This window comes from Prinia subflava, chromosome 3 (genome assembly GCF_021018805.1).
Source record: "Prinia subflava isolate CZ2003 ecotype Zambia chromosome 3, Cam_Psub_1.2, whole genome shotgun sequence".
NCBI classification, from domain to species: Eukaryota; Metazoa; Chordata; class Aves; order Passeriformes; family Cisticolidae; genus Prinia; species Prinia subflava.
Window position 1 is genome coordinate 38903841 of NC_086249.1, and position 19802 is coordinate 38923642.

General features: G+C 48.1%; 1 protein-coding gene and 2 non-coding genes across 3 annotated transcripts; 1 reads left to right on the plus strand and 2 right to left on the minus strand.

Annotated features, from left to right (window-relative positions):
* Window positions 1–895: 895 nt before the first annotated feature.
* On the minus strand, window positions 896–968 carry TRNAV-AAC (transfer RNA valine (anticodon AAC)). Its single transcript has one exon. It is a non-coding gene; the product is annotated as a tRNA-Val (tRNA).
* Window positions 969–1214: 246 nt separating this feature from the next.
* On the minus strand, window positions 1215–1288 carry TRNAN-GUU (transfer RNA asparagine (anticodon GUU)). Its single transcript has one exon. It is a non-coding gene; the product is annotated as a tRNA-Asn (tRNA).
* A 4941-nt stretch (window positions 1289–6229) lies between these two features.
* Window positions 6230–13917, plus strand: ALOX5AP (arachidonate 5-lipoxygenase activating protein). The gene is made up of 5 exons (XM_063394752.1): window positions 6230–6385; window positions 9901–10000; window positions 10992–11062; window positions 12356–12437; window positions 13047–13917. The coding sequence occupies exons 1-5, from the start codon at window positions 6316–6318 to the stop codon at window positions 13207–13209; spliced, it is 486 nt and encodes a 161-aa protein (XP_063250822.1). The 5' UTR covers window positions 6230–6315; the 3' UTR covers window positions 13210–13917.
* Window positions 13918–19802: the final 5885 nt, after the last annotated feature.

Genomic DNA, 19802 nt, shown 5'->3' on the forward strand with positions numbered 1-19802 from the left:
CAAGGCTGGGTATTGCCATTTATTCTTCCATCACTTTTTTGCTTTATATAATTATTCCCTTCCTGACAATATATCAGCAAGAGCCGTTGTGTCTTGTCTGTGTTCCTTTCGCAAAGCTAAGCAGCTGCTCTTGATGTGAGCCCCTTTGTGCTCAGAGAAAAGCATATTGCCCTTCGAGCTGCTTATGCTCAGAAGTGTGTGCTGTGCTTTCAAGTCCACCAGGATTCGGTCTCAGAGTGGAAGAACTTCCAGTCTAAGTATGGATCTAAGACAGCACGCAGACAGAGCAAGAGAGAAGGTTAGTGGAATAACGAGACTGATGGAGTTTGAGGCATATTTAGTTTCACACTGCTGTGCACAAACACGGTGTGGTTGTTTGCAAGGCACGTGCTGAAGCTGCACAGCCCAGGAGAACACGGTGGAGCCACAGGGCTCACAAAGGAGAGGAAATCCTGGGAAAGGAGTGTAAAGAAGTAGGGGCCAGGTGTCTCTAGCATATGTTTTCCAGGAAGAGGCTGAAGAAACCCTCAGGAGATGCTTGTCCACCGACCTGGGTCTATATTATTCGTTCTACGGAAGTTAATATCTAAAAGGGCTTCTGTAATGCCCACGGCTAGTGGTTGCAGTTTTTGTCCCAAGTTTTTTGATGATGTTCAGGCCGTTTCAGCTGAGGCTCCTTTCCCCTCCTGTGGGCCTTCTTTCCAGGGAATAATGCCTTTGCCGAGGGGTTCGCACATGGGAATGAAGCAGGGCTTGAGCACACCCCCCGCCCTGCCCCAGCCCCGCTCGCCCTGCCCCCCTCCCGGTCGCGGGCTGTGCCCCACGCGGCCGTCGGCGCGTTGTGAAAAGAACCAGGAAGCACGGCCGCGGTGACACGGGAAGAGAAAAAACATGGTGTTTCCGCCCGGTTTCGAACCGGGGACCTTTCGCGTGTTAGGCGAACGTGATAACCACTACACTACGGAAACTCCCGCTGCATCCAGCTCTCCCTGCAGTCCCCCTTGACCAATGCGACGCAGCACCCGGAACCCCTTTGCGAGTACCCGCTGCGGCTGGAGCCCCTCCCGGCGGGGCAGGAGGGGCGAGCTCCCGGAGCCAAAAGCTGTCTCGGGCCGTTCGCACCGGTGCACAGGCGGCGCGGGCCGCTTGCAGCCGCCGCCTCTTACCCGAGAGCAGGAAAATATGCATTGCGGGCCACAAAAGAACTAGCGCCCCGTCCCTGGGTGGGCTCGAACCACCAACCTTTCGGTTAACAGCCGAACGCGCTAACCGATTGCGCCACAGAGACGCGCTGCGACCCAAGGCCGCCGAGCCGCGGCTGATTCCCGCGGCGGCTGGGGCGGGCTCTGTGCTCCTTTGTGTTCTTGCTGCTTCCCGCTCTTCCTGGGGGCTGCGTGGGTTGGGGTTTGCAGTCACCAGCTTTGGGGCTCGATCGCTTTTTTAATCTGAAAAACGATCCTTCCTTCGCTTTCCTTTTTGTTTTCTCTGTTGTTTGTTTTCCTGAGGGATTGGGAGTGGACAGCAGAAAAAATGTAGTGGTTGAAGTTCTGCCTCTTAGTGGAAAATGGGAGCCTGCAAGCTGCTCGCCAAGACAGCTGGCAAGAGGAAGCTCTGACAGTGTGTGCAAGGATGAGGAATGCAAAAATTAGCATTGCCCTGTTATTGGGGTGGTCAAGGGATCCAACGTCTTTCCTCCTGACAACTGCAGTACCAAAAGGACCAGAGACTTGACAAACAGATGACAAAATTCACTCCAGAGTGACTTTTGATTCAAAGATGTTTGATAATTATTTGCAAGAGCTAATGGAAAGTAGGAACACTGACAGATAAGAGACTTCTCAAAGTGGAGGGGTGAGAAAGACCTGTGAATCTGCTGCCCAGGTAGCCTCACCTCAGCTCTAAACAGTCTATATAATGAATTATTAATCAAATTGTACCCACCTAAAAGGTAATAAGGTGATAATGGCAGCAAACGTGAGCTACAAAAACCAAATCAGGTAGGAAGATATACCCTAGATAGATGAGGGCCAAGCCTGGGAATACTTAAGCAACCTGCATGTACCTAAGTCCATTAGCCCTGGTGGGGTATACCCACGGTGCTGAGAGAGAGGGCAGATCCATTGCAATCTCCATCAGCTTTGGTCCATCGTGGCAATAAGGGGAACTGCCCAAGGATGGGAAAAAAGCAGCATCACTCCCAACTTCCAGAAGGGCAAGAAGGATGACTGGGGGATCTACAGGTTAGTCAGCTTCACCTCAGTCCCTGGGAAGGTGATGGATGAGCTAATCCTGGAAGCCATCTTGAGGCACATCACAGAGTGAAATCGCCAGCAGTCGGTCAGTATGGCTCGAACAAGGGAAGTCATGTTTGACAATTTGCTGGATTCCTGTGATGAAGTTATTGGCCTGAAGAGAGGAGGGCAGTGGATATTGTCTGCCTGGACTTCAGTGAGGCCTTTGACACTGTGAAGAAGAAGAAAAAATGTTTTTGAGGCGGTGCTCTGTCAGCTCTTTCTCTTGGCTGTGCAGAATGAAGGCTGTGTCTTAAAAACTGCAGCACTGCCCTTCTCTTCGTGCTGCCCTTCACTATTTCCAGCCCTGTCCGTGCACTCCGCTGGGGTCTTGTCAGGGCTCAGCACGGATGCGATGCGGGGGCAGGCTGATGTGATGGCAGGCAGTCACTACATCTGATGGGGCTGTGGCGCTTTCAGCTTGCAAAGCACGGGGCTAATATTAACCAGCCAGTCCAAGGGCTTGTGTCTCCTTGCAATTATGACAGTGCATGACAGCTGGGTGTCACCTGGCATTCATATGTGGGAGCTTCACACGAGCAGCCTTTATTTTATCAAGAGACACTTTCCTTGGAGTCCTTTCTGCTGAGCTCTGATCAGAGTGCACGGGAGGAGAGATGAGCATCCCAAAAGATATTTATAGATCTGTGTTCCCAGTCCGTTCCTCTTCACCATGAAAGCAATTCTACAAAGGGATTATTTTGACTGGCTGTTCAAGATTCTACAGGAGGAGATTAATGTGCAGGAAGCCTTGCAGCGCCACCGGAAAAGCTCGCTAGCTTTGCACATTTTCGTGAGCTTCATGGCTCACTGTGTCAAGGTTATCTTCCCCAGACAGGACGATGTGGATGTCAAACAGCCATGCAGCAAGCAAAAGGGCTGGGGTCTGACAGCAGCTGCTGCAGCTTTGAATTGCCTGTGCCTGAAGAGGGGCACAGCTGGGGGCTGCAGAACATGCAGGCACTGTTCCCCAAGGTGTGTATCCCTCCCCCCAAACCCCCTTTTCTATTTTTTTGTCTGCTAGGGAAAATCCCTTATTTTAAACAATAAAAGTGAGATATGAGGGAGGTGTTTTTCTTTCTCCCAGGTAGACGGGGTTTTCCAGTGGTGCCAACTTTGTCTTATCCAGACAGTGATCCTGTGTGTGTTTAGGTCTCAGGGAGAGGGAACCATTTAGTGTGTAGATATGGAAAAAACTGTTAGCAGAGTCATTTTAGCCCTCCCTTGCCAAGGCAATTCCCCAAACTCCAAAAATATTGGTTGAATCTCCTTCTACCCTGCAGCTGTTCTAGTGCCAAGGGGTATGAAAAGGTAATATTCCTCCCCACAAAGGGTTTCTGTTCTGTCTGGCTATACAACAGTGTTGCCTTGCCATGGTAAAGGATCTTCTTCTTCCATGTCTCACATACCATCTTGATTGCCTTGTTTTTCCTTAAGCAGAGCCCTCAGAGTGATGCTGCACTTAAAAAAACAAACAAACAACAAAACAAAACCCTGCAGTTCCTTTCTCAAGGCAGCCATACCAAAGAGGTTCTTGCTGGCAAAGCTTTTTTCTCCTTGCACACCAAGAAATCATTTTAACAAGCCCTGGAGTTGATGTCATGTTTTATTTTACTGCAGGGAGGAGTGTGAAACCCTGCTTTCCTCCACACATACATGTGGGATGGCTTTGGAGCAAACCTGGGTAAGAGGAGGGAACAGGATGGGTTTCCAGAAAAGCACTGGGGATGTCAAGTGCCCAAATGCCAAAGCAGTGCCAGAGGACGGGGGTAAGTCAGGAGGGGCAGAGCAGAAGAGCAAAGTGGGGATGAGTGTGTGGTGAGAGGCACTGAGCAGCAGCAAAGCAAAGAGAGGGAAAACAAAGAGCAGGACAAGGAGAAAGCAAAGGCATCAACAGCTCACCTCTGAGTGTGTGATGTGGCCAGCGCACAGGGAGAGGGATGGGAGCTTGGGTCAGCCAGCTGGAAAGCCTGCTGGCATAAACTCCTGGTGTGTTGTGGGGGTTTTTGCATTATGGCAGCTTCCCAGCTCAGCAGCCTGATTCCTACCCTCTTTTATACAAGAGTTCTGCTGAACAGAAGTCACCTCTGGGAAGTCTTTGATAGTGGGGAAGTGTGTGTGTTTTCTTGGCAAGCTGGAGCAGGCTCATGTGCTTGTACTGCCACTTGGAAATCAAAAGCAAGCTGCAGGCTGCCTGGTAGGTTTGCACAGGCACAAAACATGTGGCAGAAGGAGAGGGCTCAGTGCCTGCTGCAGGAGGATGACTGGGAATCCTCCTACCACAGATGCCCCGAGGACCTGCACTGTCCCCTTGGCCCTGTCCTGTCAGCAGCTCCCTCCTGCACAGCTCCTCTCTCTGAAGTCATAACACTGATCTCTGCTTAGGCAATATTCTTCTTTTGACTTAATTCAATAATGGCTTTTAGGTGATGCATTTTTCTTCTCAGAAGATTAGTAGGTGCTTAGCATTAAATACCATCTCTAAATGCCAGCTGCAATCCTGTGCTCAATAGACCACAAAACATAAACATTGATGTTCAAGTAGGAAAAGATAATATTCTGAAGAAAAAGAGAACTTTAGCCTGAATGAAAGTATTCTCAGAGAGCTCTTGTGCTTCTCTTTTTGGTTTTGGATTTGGGTTTTTTTTACAAAGCAAATCTGGCAAAAGTTAAAAATCTGAAGAAAAAAATCAGAGGCCACACCTAAACTCTGATATTCATTATGGCCTTTCTTCTCCCACAGTCATATCTGTATGGACTGTAGGGAGGGCATTCCCAGGAACACAGCCTTTTCCTATTCTGATAACTATGTCACAGCTCACAGTGTTAATCACCTACCTCAGCCAGGTAATTTCTGTGTATTTGTTTATACCCAAAGTATATGAGAGTTTTCCATATGTATGACTATGGATTATAAAGATTTGCATGATAGAGAGACTGGGTAAAAACCATTGTAAGTAAATGTGTCCCCTTTGAAAAAAGATGGGGTTTTCAGGTTGGCTCCTACTGGGAACTCCTATGTGGCTGTGTCCCACCCAGAGAAAGGTGTGATTTGCCTGTGACAGTAACTGGTGAGTGATCTCTCAACCCTTATCTTAACCCCTTAGCCTTTTGTTGTATTTTCTCTTTCCCGTCCAGCTTAGGAGGGGAGAGGGAGTGGCCTGGGTGGGCACCTGATGTTCAGCCAAGGTCAACCCACCCCTTTGCCCAACACTGCAGCTGGTGCTTCTGTGCCTGCTCCACCAAGGGGTTGGATCCGAGCTGTGAACATGTTGCAGCAATGGTGCCCAGCTACATTGGGCTTCAGGCACTAAAACTGGGGCACAACTGTGAAGTCTGAGCCTGTAAAATGCTGAATGCTTGTAGCTGTCACTGTCTTCCAAGGAGTTATTCACAGAGGGAGGGATGCAGGATCCATGCCTGGTAACAAAAGACAGATTTCTGTGCTCCCCAGCAATGCTCACAGCACTGGTGTACTGCCCATTCCAGTATGCCAGGAGGTTCAGGAGCTCCAGCTTGTGACGTGCAGGCCTGGGGTCTCCTCACTGGTGATACTGATGGAGACATGACTAAGAGCATCTGCAGGACAGCAACTTGTCAACATTATTTCTTCTCTCAGCTATTTGTGGAGTGGTGGGGCACTTGCTGACAATGCCGTGGTAGCCTGGCTGGTTTCTTCCAGCCTTCTACTGTTCCACACAGTCAGCCAAATGTTAGGACATGCTTTAGATAGCCAGGTTTTGCTTGTGTGCAGAAAGGGCAATAGATATCTTTCCCCATTATGTATCCTCTTAGACGACAGACCTGTAATCTCTTTTTCCCCTGGGCTTCATCTGTACGTGACGAGTGAGTGAGCCTGCGGTTGTTGGTCTGACAGGCACAAGAGCAGAGTGCTGCCACTCTCCTGTGAACCCATAGGAAGTGTTTCACGAATCAAGATAAGACTTTCACTTCCTCGTTCTGTGCTCATAGCACTGAGCTGCCACCGAGGCTGCACTGTGCACCCGGACAGCCCACCCACAGAATGGACCAGGAGACCCTGGGAAGCATTGTCCTGCTTGCCATCGTCACCCTCATCAGTGTTGTCCAGAACGGTAAGACAGAAATAGACATTTATTTAAGGGATAGAAGAGAGCTGAGGAAGGTTCAGGATGATATATGCTGAGCTGATCTTTGGATAGATAATCTTTGGTTAGAAATGCATGCATGCTTAGGCATGGCTTTGCCTTTAGAAACAGCCTTCTAAGCATGGAATTTTGTGTGACATTGTGGCAGTATCCTGACAGTCACATGGTCTTACTCTCTGACATTCTAGAGCGAGTCTGTTATACATTTCAGCTAATGTAAGGACTAATATGCTGGGATACCCTGTGGCAATATGCATTTTGATTTGATGGCTAAGACCTCCTTTTCTGACCTAGGTCCCTACTGTGGTCAGCCAGGGCTGCTCTCAAGCTGAAGCTCTGCTGCCATGGGCAGGGGTGGAGTCCCTGGGGGGCTGCAATGGGTCAGACCTTTGCATGGAGCTGGGTGAAGGGAACAAAACTGGAGAACTGTGTGGACTATTTGTGGGCAGGCAACTCTCCTGCTTTCCTGCATCTCCAAGTCCTGCAGTATAACTAATCTCAATTACCTGTGTCCCAAGAACACTGTGCATTTCCTGAGATGGTGAAGTCTCCTTCTCTAGCTCTTATTCAGACCTTGTATAGTCCCTTGTATAGTCTTCAAGATTTTTAAAATAAAACGAGTATCTCTCCTGTGCTAATTTGACTGTAACTTCTTCATCCTGTCTTACAAATACTTATTTTAGCAGGAAACTCTGCCCAGAATGCAAAGAAAGGATTGAGTTTTGCCTCAGCTGCACTCAGTTTGCCCAGGTTAAAAGAGATTCAGCAGAGAGATGGGGGCTGGTGAAAATTCCGGAAATCTTTAGTGAAGGCTTCTTATTACAAATGGAGATTCCCACTGAACACAAAGTCCTAGGAAATGGGCTATTCTTAGGCTGCTGCAGTGAGGGGGAAGTGGTGGGAGCCTAGCTGCCAAGGAGCAAAAACAAAAAAAAGGAGATGCAGACTGGTTTGATTTCAACATAGGCACTAAATGCCACATCGTTTAACCCAGTGGTATTCTATGGTAAATGCAGAATGGGTGACATCACCAGAATTAAGACCAGAGCATATACCATAATTAAGAAAATGTGTCAAATATACATTTTTTGCTATGTAGTCATATGACTTTATATACAGGGTTTTTTTCCTCTCGCTCACACATATCAGACTTCCATCCATGCACTTTTATCTGTCTGTGAGATTATTGACCCAGCTGCTACAAAGGGGAAGTAGGATGCTTGGCAGACTCTGCCAAGCATGTGATGCAGACAGCCCTAAACCATAATTTTAAGCTTTGCACCATCTGATTTCCCCTTCCTGAATTTTCTATCTGGAAGGACCAGACCTGATATGTAGTCTTGCAGTGAATGCATTTATGAAAGCAGTAGAAATGTTTGTCAAGGGGTATCAGGTGTACAGAACTCTTGCTCGGCAAAGTTCAGCAAAGCACTCGGGCCTCTGCTTGACTAACTCTAAGTGCATGAAGTCAGTACCACATAAATTTGTGATTAAATGCTTCTCTGCATAGAGTGCAGGACTAGAAAACCACTTGAATGATGTTATTCTGAAAGATGGAGGTGGGGTATGGTGCTGCCCTGGTCTGGTGTCCATTTACTGTCACCTTGTTCATGATGGAATCTCCACATCCTACAGAATGACCCATGTGGCCGCATACTGCTGAGTGACGCATGCAGCCTGAAGTTTTGGGTTTTTAACAGAGAGATGTTGCAATCCAGCAGCTTTCAGGGCAAATCAGTGGTCATTGCTGAGCAGATCAGGACAGAGGAAGCAAAGTATAGATAAATAAGGGGCTTTGCAAGCACTGGCTATGTGGATCACCAGTTCCCAGTTTCTGTTGGCACGGACTTTTGAAACAATCACTGAGCTCTTGCACATTACCTTGATCAGGGTGGGATCGCCACTCTTCAGGCTCTGGGCAGCCTGTGCAGCCTTGGAGCTTCAGGGTATTATCTCCTGGAACAGCTGAGGTGAATTAAACCTCTCCAGCCTCACTCTGCTCACTCCTCTCATGATGGCTTGTGAAAGCACTCTCCTGCCTCCCTCGTGGGGCCTCCCTGCAGCAGCAAGCTGATTTGGGAAGTGGTAGCACCTGCAGCAGTGGAGAGAGAGATAAATAGCTTGCTTGGCTTTCGCGGGAGCTGTGGTATTTTCTAGAGATTTCCCGTGCATGATACAAGAAAGGAAGGGGGTATGCTACCAGTGAATCCATGTGGTTGTTTCCCTTTGCTGCAGCTCAGCACTGGACAAAAAAGTGCTGATCCACTCTGTCCTCTTCAATTAGGTCCTCTTAGTCACTGTGGGCTGGGTGACCTCTTGCCCAAGGCTGGGCTGGTATGCAGGTGGAGGTGTTGAGGACTCTGTGCCGCTGGGTGGTGTCTGGTCTGGGTCCCCCAGGAGCTGCCCAGTGAACTGTGCTAGTGGCAGTGGGAGGGTCTGCAGCCTGGCTCAGAGTGGGGGTGTGGGCTTAGAGTCTGCAGAAGGGCTGTATGTACCCAAGGGATCCCACAATACTGGGAACTAAAAAACTCAGTAGTTTTTATTAAAGACAATGTTTTTATAGAAGTAGTTTTTTATAAAAGACCTATTTAGAGCATCAATGAAGGGGGAAAAAAGAAGCAACTCTTCAGAGTGCAGGGATGAAATCCTGCAGCTTAACTAGTTAATTTTTTTATTGTTATAATAATGTGTTTCCTGATGGGATATCTTTTATGTGTATGTATTAGGTTAATATTCCTAGCCATAGAGTGATTTGGACGCACTTGAGATGGGGTGCACGACCACAGAAATCTTGCAGCTTGTAGCCTGCCAGAGTTCTCTCTGGTGTATTTAGACATATGATTGATGGTCTCTGGTTTAGTGTCATCAGATAAAACGTGTTTGTCAAGAGCATGATACATTATCTTGAGGTGCTGCATTTTTGCAGCAGCTAACACTCTGACACAACTCTGTTGCCTAAAAGGAGGATACACACAGATCAGCCATAAAGACCAGGCATTCTTTGGGCCTTTCTGGGAAAAGAACCAGACCTGCAGGATGTCCTTGGTTTGGCAAATGGGTTTCACTAAAAGAGAATGGACTCCCTTGTCTCCCTGCTCTGTGGGAGAGCAAGATTTGGGGTTGGCAGCTCTGACTGGAAAGCTCTTTCCCCACTGGGAGCTCAAAGGACTGGGTCAGGGCAGTGCTTCTGCAGCAGAGATGTAGAGACTGCCCAAAGTGCAATGCTGGGATGAAGCAGGGATTGGAGGTGAGAGCCTGCCATCAGTCATATACAGACACATGGGGATGCACGGAGGGTTTGGTTTAACCTGGGTGACAGAGCGAACACACTGGCCACATCCTGCACCCACCCACACCTGTGTCTTCTCCTGCCATCTGTCCTGCATGGATGCTCATGGGAACAGAGCTGAGCCCACAAAGCCCAGCTTCTGCAGTATCTTCAGATGACATCTCAGACTGAATACTCTGTGGTTTTTTAACAGCTTTTTTTGCTAACAAAGTGGAGCATGAAAGCAGGCACTGCAATGGGAAGGGGTTGCAGCGGCAGGGATCCTCCTCCTTCGACCGTGTCTACACTGCCAAGTGAGTAGACAAGAACTGAGGAGTCAGTGGGGACAGAGCGGGGTTCATCATGCTCTGCATTAAAATTAAATCCAAACCTTTTTGGGGGCCACGGGTGGATTCCAAATTCCCTCAGATGAAGGCTTTGTACATAATCCCTAGCTGTGCTCAGTGTTCAGACATGAGGTTTTTGGATATATTTACTGGCTGAATTCAGCACCCTTTTTGCCACCATGTGCTGCATCTACATAGGTCTTGCAGCTATCACAAGTACTGTGTCCCTTCATTTGGGAACCAGTTTACTCTTCCCAGCTGGAAGTGTGGCACAGGCACAGCCAGAGTCCCAAGGGCTCAAAAGGAAAGAGCCAGCAGAGATGTCAGCCTGCTGAGGAGCAGATAGGTGGCAGAGCTTGTACAAATCCCTGGGTCTCTGGCACCTCCCTTGGCACATAGCTCTCCACTTCTCCACTCCTCTGCCACATAGAAAGAATCACTTTCAACTTCTTCACTTCTCCCCCTCAGAAAGCACGCACAGCTAAAGGAGGCAGCTGGAAACCATTCCTGTTCCTCTGCAAAGACACATGTTAACTCTGTGAGACACTCTTACTTGTGGTGCAATTCTACATTTGTTGGTATCATCCAATAGCTTCAGTAATATGACTCAACTAAAAGGACTTTAAGCCAATAAAGTTCACTGCATCTATCAGGATCAAACAGGTTAGGGAGAAAGTGGCTTTCACAGGTGCCATAAGGGCACAGGAAGTTTGTTTTCCTCATCTGGCAGCACAAAGGCATCCATTATCTGAGTGAGAAAACAGGGAAGCAGACGTGGGTGAGGAGCCCTGCCCTTGGCAGGTCAGGGGCCTCCCACTGCTCTGGGGTAAAACTCTACTCTCAAGGGTGCTAGTGCAGCTCAAATTCACCTGCCACCATTCTCTGTTGGTGAGACATACTGATTTTTTTTTTTCTGTTTTCCTATGCTTTGATTTCTCTCCTACAAATCCCATTCCAGCCAGAACTGTGGACATGCATACCCTACGTTTCTCGCTGTGCTTTGGTGTGCTGGCCTTCTCTGCAGCCAAGGTAACACTCTTTTGTTTGGTTGGATTGCTTTTCCCCTTCAACCTGGCACCACATTCAGCAAAGGATGGTGAGTGCCTCAGAAGTTACACTTTTAGGGACCAACCCTCCTGTAGCAGGGGAACCTCTCTTAGCCTCCTGTCCTGGAGTTGAGCATGCTGCTTGAGTAGCAGCACACTCATGGCATGGCTTGGCTTGGTTTATGCCAACAGATGTGTTCCCAGACTTGATTCAAGGTAGTCCAGGCCAGGGACATTTCCCATACTGGCACGATGGATGAGTTCCCTTTGTTTTGGGTGAAGGGTTTAGTCCTTGGTTGCTGGATCATTGCCACGTTATTCAGTCTTGGGACAGGAAATGGGCGTAATTTATTAAATTGCCAGAACTGCCAGCTCTCCCATGTGCTGAGGGCAACCCAGGACTTCTGGCCTGCATTTCTAATTGTGATCCTCTTCAATGTAATGTGAGTTTATCTGACATTAAGGTGAGTGCTTACCTGGGGTATATGTCTATTCTTTCTGGGGGAAAAGGAGTTTACTGACCAGGAGAAGTGGTTTTGTCTGCAGTTGTGGGAAAAGCTAGAATTATGGGGGAAAGCCCCTTTTTATATGCTCAGAAGTTATTTTGGACCACAGTGTAACCTCCACCTGCTCCTAGTGAGGTACATTTACTGATGGCCTTCTGTTTCTGGTGAGGACAGTACCTGAGCTGGATTTCACAAAATCATAGAATAGATGTGTTGGATAAGATCTCAAAGATCATCTCATTCCAGCTCCCTTGCCAGGCACAGGGACACCTTCCACCAGACAAGGTTTCTTGAAGCCCCATCCAGCCTGACCTTCAACACTTCCAGGGATGGGGCATCCCCAGCTTTGTGAAACCTGTGCCAGTGCCTCATCACTCTAACCATGGAGAACTTCTTCCTTAAATCTAAACCACTCTTTCAGGTTAAAACCTTTTTTCTCTTGTCCTGTGAGTTCATGTCCATATAAAAAGTCCCTCTCTAGCTTTCTTGTAGGCTCCCTTGAGGTACTGGAATGATGGTGGTGAGTGTGTACTCTGCAGTGGGCGCAGTCAGGGGCAGGATTACATCCACAAAGCCTTTGGAAAAGCTGGAGTGAGGGCATGGCAAGTACTGTTTGCCATGCAGAAGTCTCCATCCCAGTCCCAGTGCTTGTCCCATTACCCAAGACTGCAGATTCCCATTTCCATTCCAGCCTGGGCAGCAGATGGGGACAGTGTGTACAGTGAGACCGGGGCTGGTGTCTTTAATGCCTTGTTTTATCCTTTACCCAGCTCCTGCTGCCTTTGCTGGCCTGATGTACTTGTTTGTGAGGCAGAAGTACTTTGTGGGCTACCTCGGGGAGAGGACTCAGAGGTAAGGACTTGCAGAGCCTCTTTACAAAATCCAGAATGTGGTAGCAGCACGGCTGGATGCTGCCACTTCCACATGCTCAGCTGCTGGCTTGTGGTGCTGCCTGCAAGAGCTGCTGGCATTGGGTAGTGCAGGAAAGCCCCTCTCTTTTGGATGAAAGGGGGTACCTGTGGGAGATGTTAGATGTGCAGCAGCTCTGGAGTCAGGGGTCCTGCAGCTCCTGATCACAGGGATCTCTACAAACACAGGTTTGCACAAAATTGTCCTTTAATATCAATACTTATATTTTATTTATATTAAAAAAAATTACATGAATGTGAAACAGAGTAATGGATGTAATGGATGAAAGCACACTCAAGTCCCTCTGAACAGGTGCTTTTATAAGCAATAGCCCACGCTGAGAACAGAAGGCCAAATTCAGACCCAAATGGATCCTGAAAATTACATTTCAGTCCTCTCAACTTCCCTGCAAGACAGAAAAGAAATTTGCCCCCTCTCTCTCAGCTTCTGAGTTCTTCCAGCTGGTTTCAACAGCTAAGTCCAAAGTCTGAGGGCTCTTGTGTGAGATGATGCACAGTAACAAATTGCTTTCTCCCATTTCTCTCTTCTCAGCACTCCTGGGTACTTGTTTGGAAAGCGCATCATTTTGTTCCTGTTCCTCATGTCTGTGGCTGGAATTCTCAACTACTATCTTGTCTTCTTTTTTGGAAGTGACTTTGAAATACACATTAAGACGATAACCAGCGCCATCTCTCCACTGCTGCTCATACCCTAACTCCCCACAGCATGGAGGGGGTCAGCATGCTTCGTATATCGATGCCCAGAAGCTGCTATAATTCCACTGGTTAAGAAATGAACCTATAACCCAGTGAGATTTCTGTAAATCTCACGCTTGACAAGCTCTGTAGTTTGATTTAGGCTGGCTTTTTTCTTCAGGAAAAGGATTTATCATGAGCACTTGGCACGCCCAAGGAATGGTAACAACTTTGAGTTAATTCTTTAGAATTTTTTCCCTAAAGTGCATCTTGCAAGCTGACTGCATGACTGGAAGGGACATTGCATGCGTGCTTCATAACTATATTGTACTTAGCTTTTGTCCCAAAACCCAGGATCCTCCCAGTGTTGTTCCTGACTGGTGGCTCCTCCAGTCACCTTCAGATGCAAGAGCAGCCTTTCACCAGCATTCCACACGCCCCTGCCCGCACCAAGGCATGGACCAGCCTCTTCACTGACCCTTTCCCTCCCACTTATTGGTGACCAAAGCTCTTGCTGTTACAGGAGGGTGGCAAATTGGCCGCTCTCTGGTCTTACTTGATTAAATATTCATGTGCATAATGCTCACCACACTGATCTCATTTACACTTCAGCCTCTTTGTTCTCCCAGAGCTGGGAAAAGGAGCGGTGTGTAAATGAGGAGCTGGTGTATCGCCGGTGGGGTTGGGTTTGTTTTGATTGGCTTTGTTTAATAAAAGAGTCTGAAGCGATGAAATGTGTCTGCTGCCATCTTCCTTGCCTGCTGCGTGCTCCCAGAGCTCCGTGGCCCAGCAGCTGGCCGGGAGCAAGGGCAGGAGCACCGGGCTTTGTGCAGGCTGCCGGTACCCTGTGCACAGCCCGACAGCACCGAGCTGAACAACTCCCCCTCTGTGAGCATGATCAGTGTTCTGCTGCCAGCTCCAACAGTGTGACCCGCAAGACCACGCTGAGGAGAGCTTTGATTAGTGGTGCAGACTGAGGCAGGCAAACAGGTTGGTGCAATCTTTTTAGGTATTGCTACCCTACAAGCCCTAAAGCTCTTAAGCCTGTCTGATTGCTGCATGCAGGATGGATAAAGCTGTGTTTTATGACTCCTTTGGGAGGGAGTGAGGCTCCTCACTATGTGAGAAGAGGGTTTGCAGAGCTGATCACAAAAGCAGGTGCAGAAAGCCATCTGCCTTGGTACCACACTAAGGCTGGAGGGTTTTGGTGCTGTCTCCTGGGGCAAAGCTGCTTGTGCACGGCTGCTCTCCTCTGCAGCTGGAAATTCACATATGTCTTTTTCTGGTTTTGTGTGTGCTCTACAGGAATCTTAGATGTGAAAGATTAGTAATAGACACATTTATGGCATGATGATTATAAATGTTATCACTGGTTAGAATAGGTAATTAAAGAAATTTAATCTAGCCTTCCAACCTACAGCTGCTGTGACACCTTATTCCAAGGCAGGGCACTCATGTCCCTTCCCTCCCATATGACACACTCCAAATACTGCTCACACTAGGCTTTTCTGCCATAGCTCTCTTCATAGGTGGTGTCAGCTGCCTGTCCTTGGTGGAGACTCACTGCCCTTCTGCTCCATGGTGTCAACCCATCAAAGCATGGCAGCACCTGAGGAGGAGAGGGGTAACCCCAATGGTCTGGAGCTACAGAGCTCCTCTGCATTGCTGGGATCAGCAATGACTCATGTTGCCACCACCTTTAGCCAGTTCAGAGCAGGAGAAGCTTCACCAGTCCCTGCTCTCCAGCCTGTTTGGCCTCCCTGAGGTCTGGGACTTGTTGATGGAAACCATCACTTGTGGGAGGTGGCTCTCCCAACTCTATGTGTCCACCTTGCAGGTCTCCTCAGATGGTTGAGTCTCCCCTGGGGCTTTTTTGTTCTCTATATCACAAAACAGCTCACTTGAACTCCTACTTTTCCCTGTTAGCATAGAAGCAGTTCTCCACCAGTCAGCTATAAAGGGAAGAAGATTCAAGTGTCTATATTGGGTCAGATAACCTATCACAGCACTCTGTGGCCTCTCTGTTGGATTTGATGGTCCTTGTGGGTCCCTTCCAACTCAAGATATTCTATGATTCTCTGTCAACTGGATGGTTGGTTTTTACATAGTTGTGCTTAGGTATGATCAGGTCATCTTTCAGAGGAAACAAAGCCCATCTTTTCTGCAATGTTTCATTTTGCAAGAATATCTCCTACTTGCTTCCTCAAAACCTTTCTGATAACAAAAGAGATTAAAATGTAGGCAAAAATCCATTTTCCGTCTATCTGTAAATGGAAATAGTGATAGTATCAGACAAACAGGTGCAACATAAATTGATCACTATGTAAATTCTTGGTGAATGTCACACTGTGTTTTCCATATTACAGGCAGGCCTTGTGGTTGCATTTGCCTTCTCACTCTTTCTGTGAAAGGAAGGAAACATCAGTGATATTTGGACTTTTCCCACAGTCTTACACAGGTCTAGTTTGTGTTTTCAGCAGCAAAACCACCCTGATGTCACTGGTACAGTTCTCAGCACTTAGCACACCATTTACCCAGAAAGCTGCACACACAGGCTCTTTGCAAGGGGGTTGGACTCAATGACTTTAAAGGTCCTTTCCATCCCAAACCAGTCTATGATTTTATGATTCTAGAGATAAACATGCAAAAATACAAGTACCACTGTAAAAATGCATGCTAGGGTCACATACATGAGAACCCATGAGGACCTACTGAGCTGCACTGGACTTGGGGATGTGGTTGGTGGCAGAAGTGGCAGTCCCCTCTGATGGCTCCTGCTTAAGGCTGGCTTGAAAACTCGAGGGGCCAGCACATGTGTTTGGTGCAATGCAGAGCATAGCAGCTTCTGACCTGGAGCCACAGCTGTATATGAGGGGCTAACACTTCCTAGTTCTGCTGATCAGCAACAGTGTGGCCAGCAGGACCAGGGAAGTCATCATCCACCTATATTCAGCACTGGTGAGGCACTGGAGATCTTACTGCTCTCTACAACTACCTGAAAGGTCACTTCTCCCAAACAGCCAAGCAATAGCACAAGAGGAAATAGCCTCAAGTTGCACCAGAGGAGGTTTATATTGGGTATTAGGTAAAATTTCTTCACTGAGAGGATGATCAGGCATTGGAACTTTCTGCCCAGGGCAGTGGTGGAGTCCTTGGAGGTATTTAAAAGCTGTGTAGATGTGGCACTGAGAGACATGGATTAGTGTTGGACTTGACAGTCCTGGGATAACACTTGGACTCAATGACCTTGTAAGTCTTCTCCAACCTGGATGGCGCTGTGATTCTGTCATTGTGCTGCTGCTGCTGGGTGCCCCACTGGCCGTGTTGCCAGGCTGTGGGCTTTGCTTCAGCAGTGGTGCCCTGGCTCATTGCCACAGTGTGCCACTGCCACGCCTCATGGCTGTTCCCAGGTGCACAAACAAACATTCTGTCCATCAATGCATATGCATAGGCACAGTGTGTTTATGCCTAGGCTGGGTACGGATATAAAGTCTCTAAAGATCTTACCACATCTTAGTATCTAAATAAAGTAGTTTATTTATACAAAAGCACATACCTGAAGGCAAAGAGTTCTGAGAGCAGCCTTATTCTACAACCAATTATAAACCTAGGCAAAGAAAGTCTAAACAAGACAATAACTAAAGCATAGAAATCTTAACACACAGAGTTCTAATGAAACAGCAAACAAAGCATAGAATTCCTAACAAGCAGAACTAGTAAGACTATAAACAAAGCACATATCTGACATTACAGCCTCTAGGTAAATTAGCCTCCCATCTGACCCCAAGCAGGATTTTCCAGCCGTGGGGTCACAATAACAGAAAGGGAACACAACATCACAGATCCCAGACAGGGGTCCCGGCCGCGGGGATCACAGTGGCAGTGGGGGGGTCCCCAACTTGGCAGAGTTCCCAAAAGCAGGGTCACAGGGACAAGGAAGAGTCCCGGGGTCCCAAACCCTTGCAGTTCCCGGTTGCAGAGACAGGAACCCTCACAGACTCCCCAGCAGCCCCGAACAGAGTCCCGGGGCAAACGCCGCAGGGGAAAAGGGAAGGGACGGGATCGCAGGGGCCAGGAGAGATCCCTGGGGTCCCGCACCCTCGCAGGAGGAAGGAACGGGACCCCAGGGCCCAGATGCCAGGCTACAATAGATGATACCTTTAGAATCCCATTCGGCTCCCTGGCAAGGCTCCTTCCTCAGGCTGCAGGAGGTGGAGGTTGGATCAATTGATCGGATTGATCACTCGACCAATTCCTCTGACTGACTGACTGACACAGAGGCTTTTTATCCCAAATTGCAAAATGCATATTCATATTTTTTATCTACACACTAACCAATCTAGGTACAATTCTAAAGTTCGTAAAACTACAAAAATCAGCGTCAAAACCTACGCACATAGCATATCTATTAACGTAAAACTCTATCTTACTAGCATAAGGTTCTACCTTGTTGTACATAAAACTCATACTAAAAATTATAAACAGTACCCTACTCTATTTTTGTTATGTCTGTACTCTATCACTAAGCCTGAAGCTGTGTCCTTCTACACTGAACTAGGACTTAGGGCATGTAAAGCTTAAAGCTAAGGGTTAGATTTCTACTTTATGCATTTAAAGCTTTTATACATTCTAATTTTTCTAAAGGCTTTAATTCTATCTCTGTACTTTTCACTCTCTGTGGAGGATCCATGGAAACATGGACTCCGACATGTTTACTTATCTCTCTCTCTATTTTCTGTCTATCTATCTATCTATCTGTGCATCTCTCTATGTCTCTCCCCATGTTGTAGGGGCTGGGTCACGTGGAGGCTGGAGGCTGCCAGGCAAGGCAGGGAAGCAGGCTGCTCAGGCACCAGCGCTCCTGCAGCTTGCAGGCTGTGCACATCAGAGACTGCAGAGCCTGCTGGAAGCCGTGGTATCGCAGGTTGCTTTTGATCTGCTGACAAAGGCCTGGAATACATGCAATATTTCTGCCACAGTAACCGTGTCTGCTTCCTTACAGCACTACAACCCTCTAGTGGAAACTCAGCCCCATCGGCACACCGGGACACCAGTTGTCCCCTCAACGTTTGAAGCCTGGCAGCAATGCAAAAGCATCCACATTTCTGAACAGGTGTATTGTTACTACTGAATGCTGTTTTTTATTATTTTTTTAAATAGGAGGCCCAGTCCTGAAGCAGGACCCCTCCCCTACCCGTGCCAAAGCAAGCAGTTCTGCTTAGCACAGAATCTGAGCAAGCAGGTAAAATCCGAGTGAAATAAGAAAACTATGTGCACCAGCCACAAGGGTTTCCTGCAGCAGTTCCTAGATTCTCAGTTTCCCAGAGCTTGAAAATTCATCCTGTGCAGTATCAGCTTGGTCTAAGTCACACTTCTGCCAGGTCAGCTTTCCAAATGTGTGTCTGAGGACTGGGAAAGTGATTCTGCTGGCATGGAGAAAAGACTGGCCCTGGACACCTTCTTCAACTCTCACCTGCTCTGAGGTTACTTTCTTCTAGCAAAGTAGCAGGTTTAATATTCCCAGAAACCTTTCCAACGCCCTGTTGGGATGGGATACTGCAGGGCACCGGGCACTGGCCCAAGGCAGTGGTGTGCCACTTGCAGATGGCACTGGGAGCAAGACTAGGCTATGCTTGGAAATAGTCCCCCCATGATAAGTGAGAGGGCACTAAGAACTGAGAATAGTGGTAAAACTGTTCATTGTGTGATTTTAAGTTGGTCTCATGTTCCCTCTGGAGTGAGAAGGATGAGCATTCCCATGAAAAACCCCTTTTTAAGGGGCTTTGCAGAGCCTACCAGCACCCTTGTGAGAACATGCTGATTCCTGGGAGAGGGAAGGACCTTGTACCCCATGATATCCCTTTGGAGCACATGGGGGGCAGATACAAGCTTCACAATCCCTTTGGGTAAAGATGACTGCTATCCCTGGATCAGCATGCAGCACAGCTCAGCTGTGGTTCCTATCAAGGCAGTGCAACACTTCAAGGGGTGAGGGTGGAGAATCAGCCATTTGCATTGCTGACTGGCTGCAGTGGAGCAAAACCTGCTCCTAGCATCTAACAGCAGGGATCACTATTGTGATCCCCACGTCCCATGGAGAGAGGAGTGGTGAACTCTGCCCCTCATTGTACCTGCCCTAGCAGAGGGAGGCTGTGGGCAGGAGAGCATCAGCTCTGCTCCATCCTGCCTGCCAGAAGATCTCAGTGCTCCAGCCAGCACATAGAAATGCAGAAGCTGGCAAAAGTGAGATTCTTGCCCCAGAGGAAAAACGCCTTCCACAATGAGATGTTTCTCCCCTTTAGAGGAGAAATAAATAACTTTTCAATTTCAGCTGTGAGGATCTTCACACTGTGAAATGATTTCATCAGACAGAGGAGCTCCTGGGCTTGGCACTAGCTGCCTACTGAGCTGCTCAGATGCTGTCCTCTGGGAGCTTCCTGCTCATCCTCAGGGGAGGGGAACCAGGCACCAAAGGGGCAGCTGTGACATGGGGTGCAGAGAGGAAATGGGATGTTTTCCACCTAAGGAAATAAAGGGGTGATGATGTTGCAGTGGACTTAAACTCGCAGTTATGGCAGTGCTGTTTCTGCTATTTGGGAACTGACAAGGACCT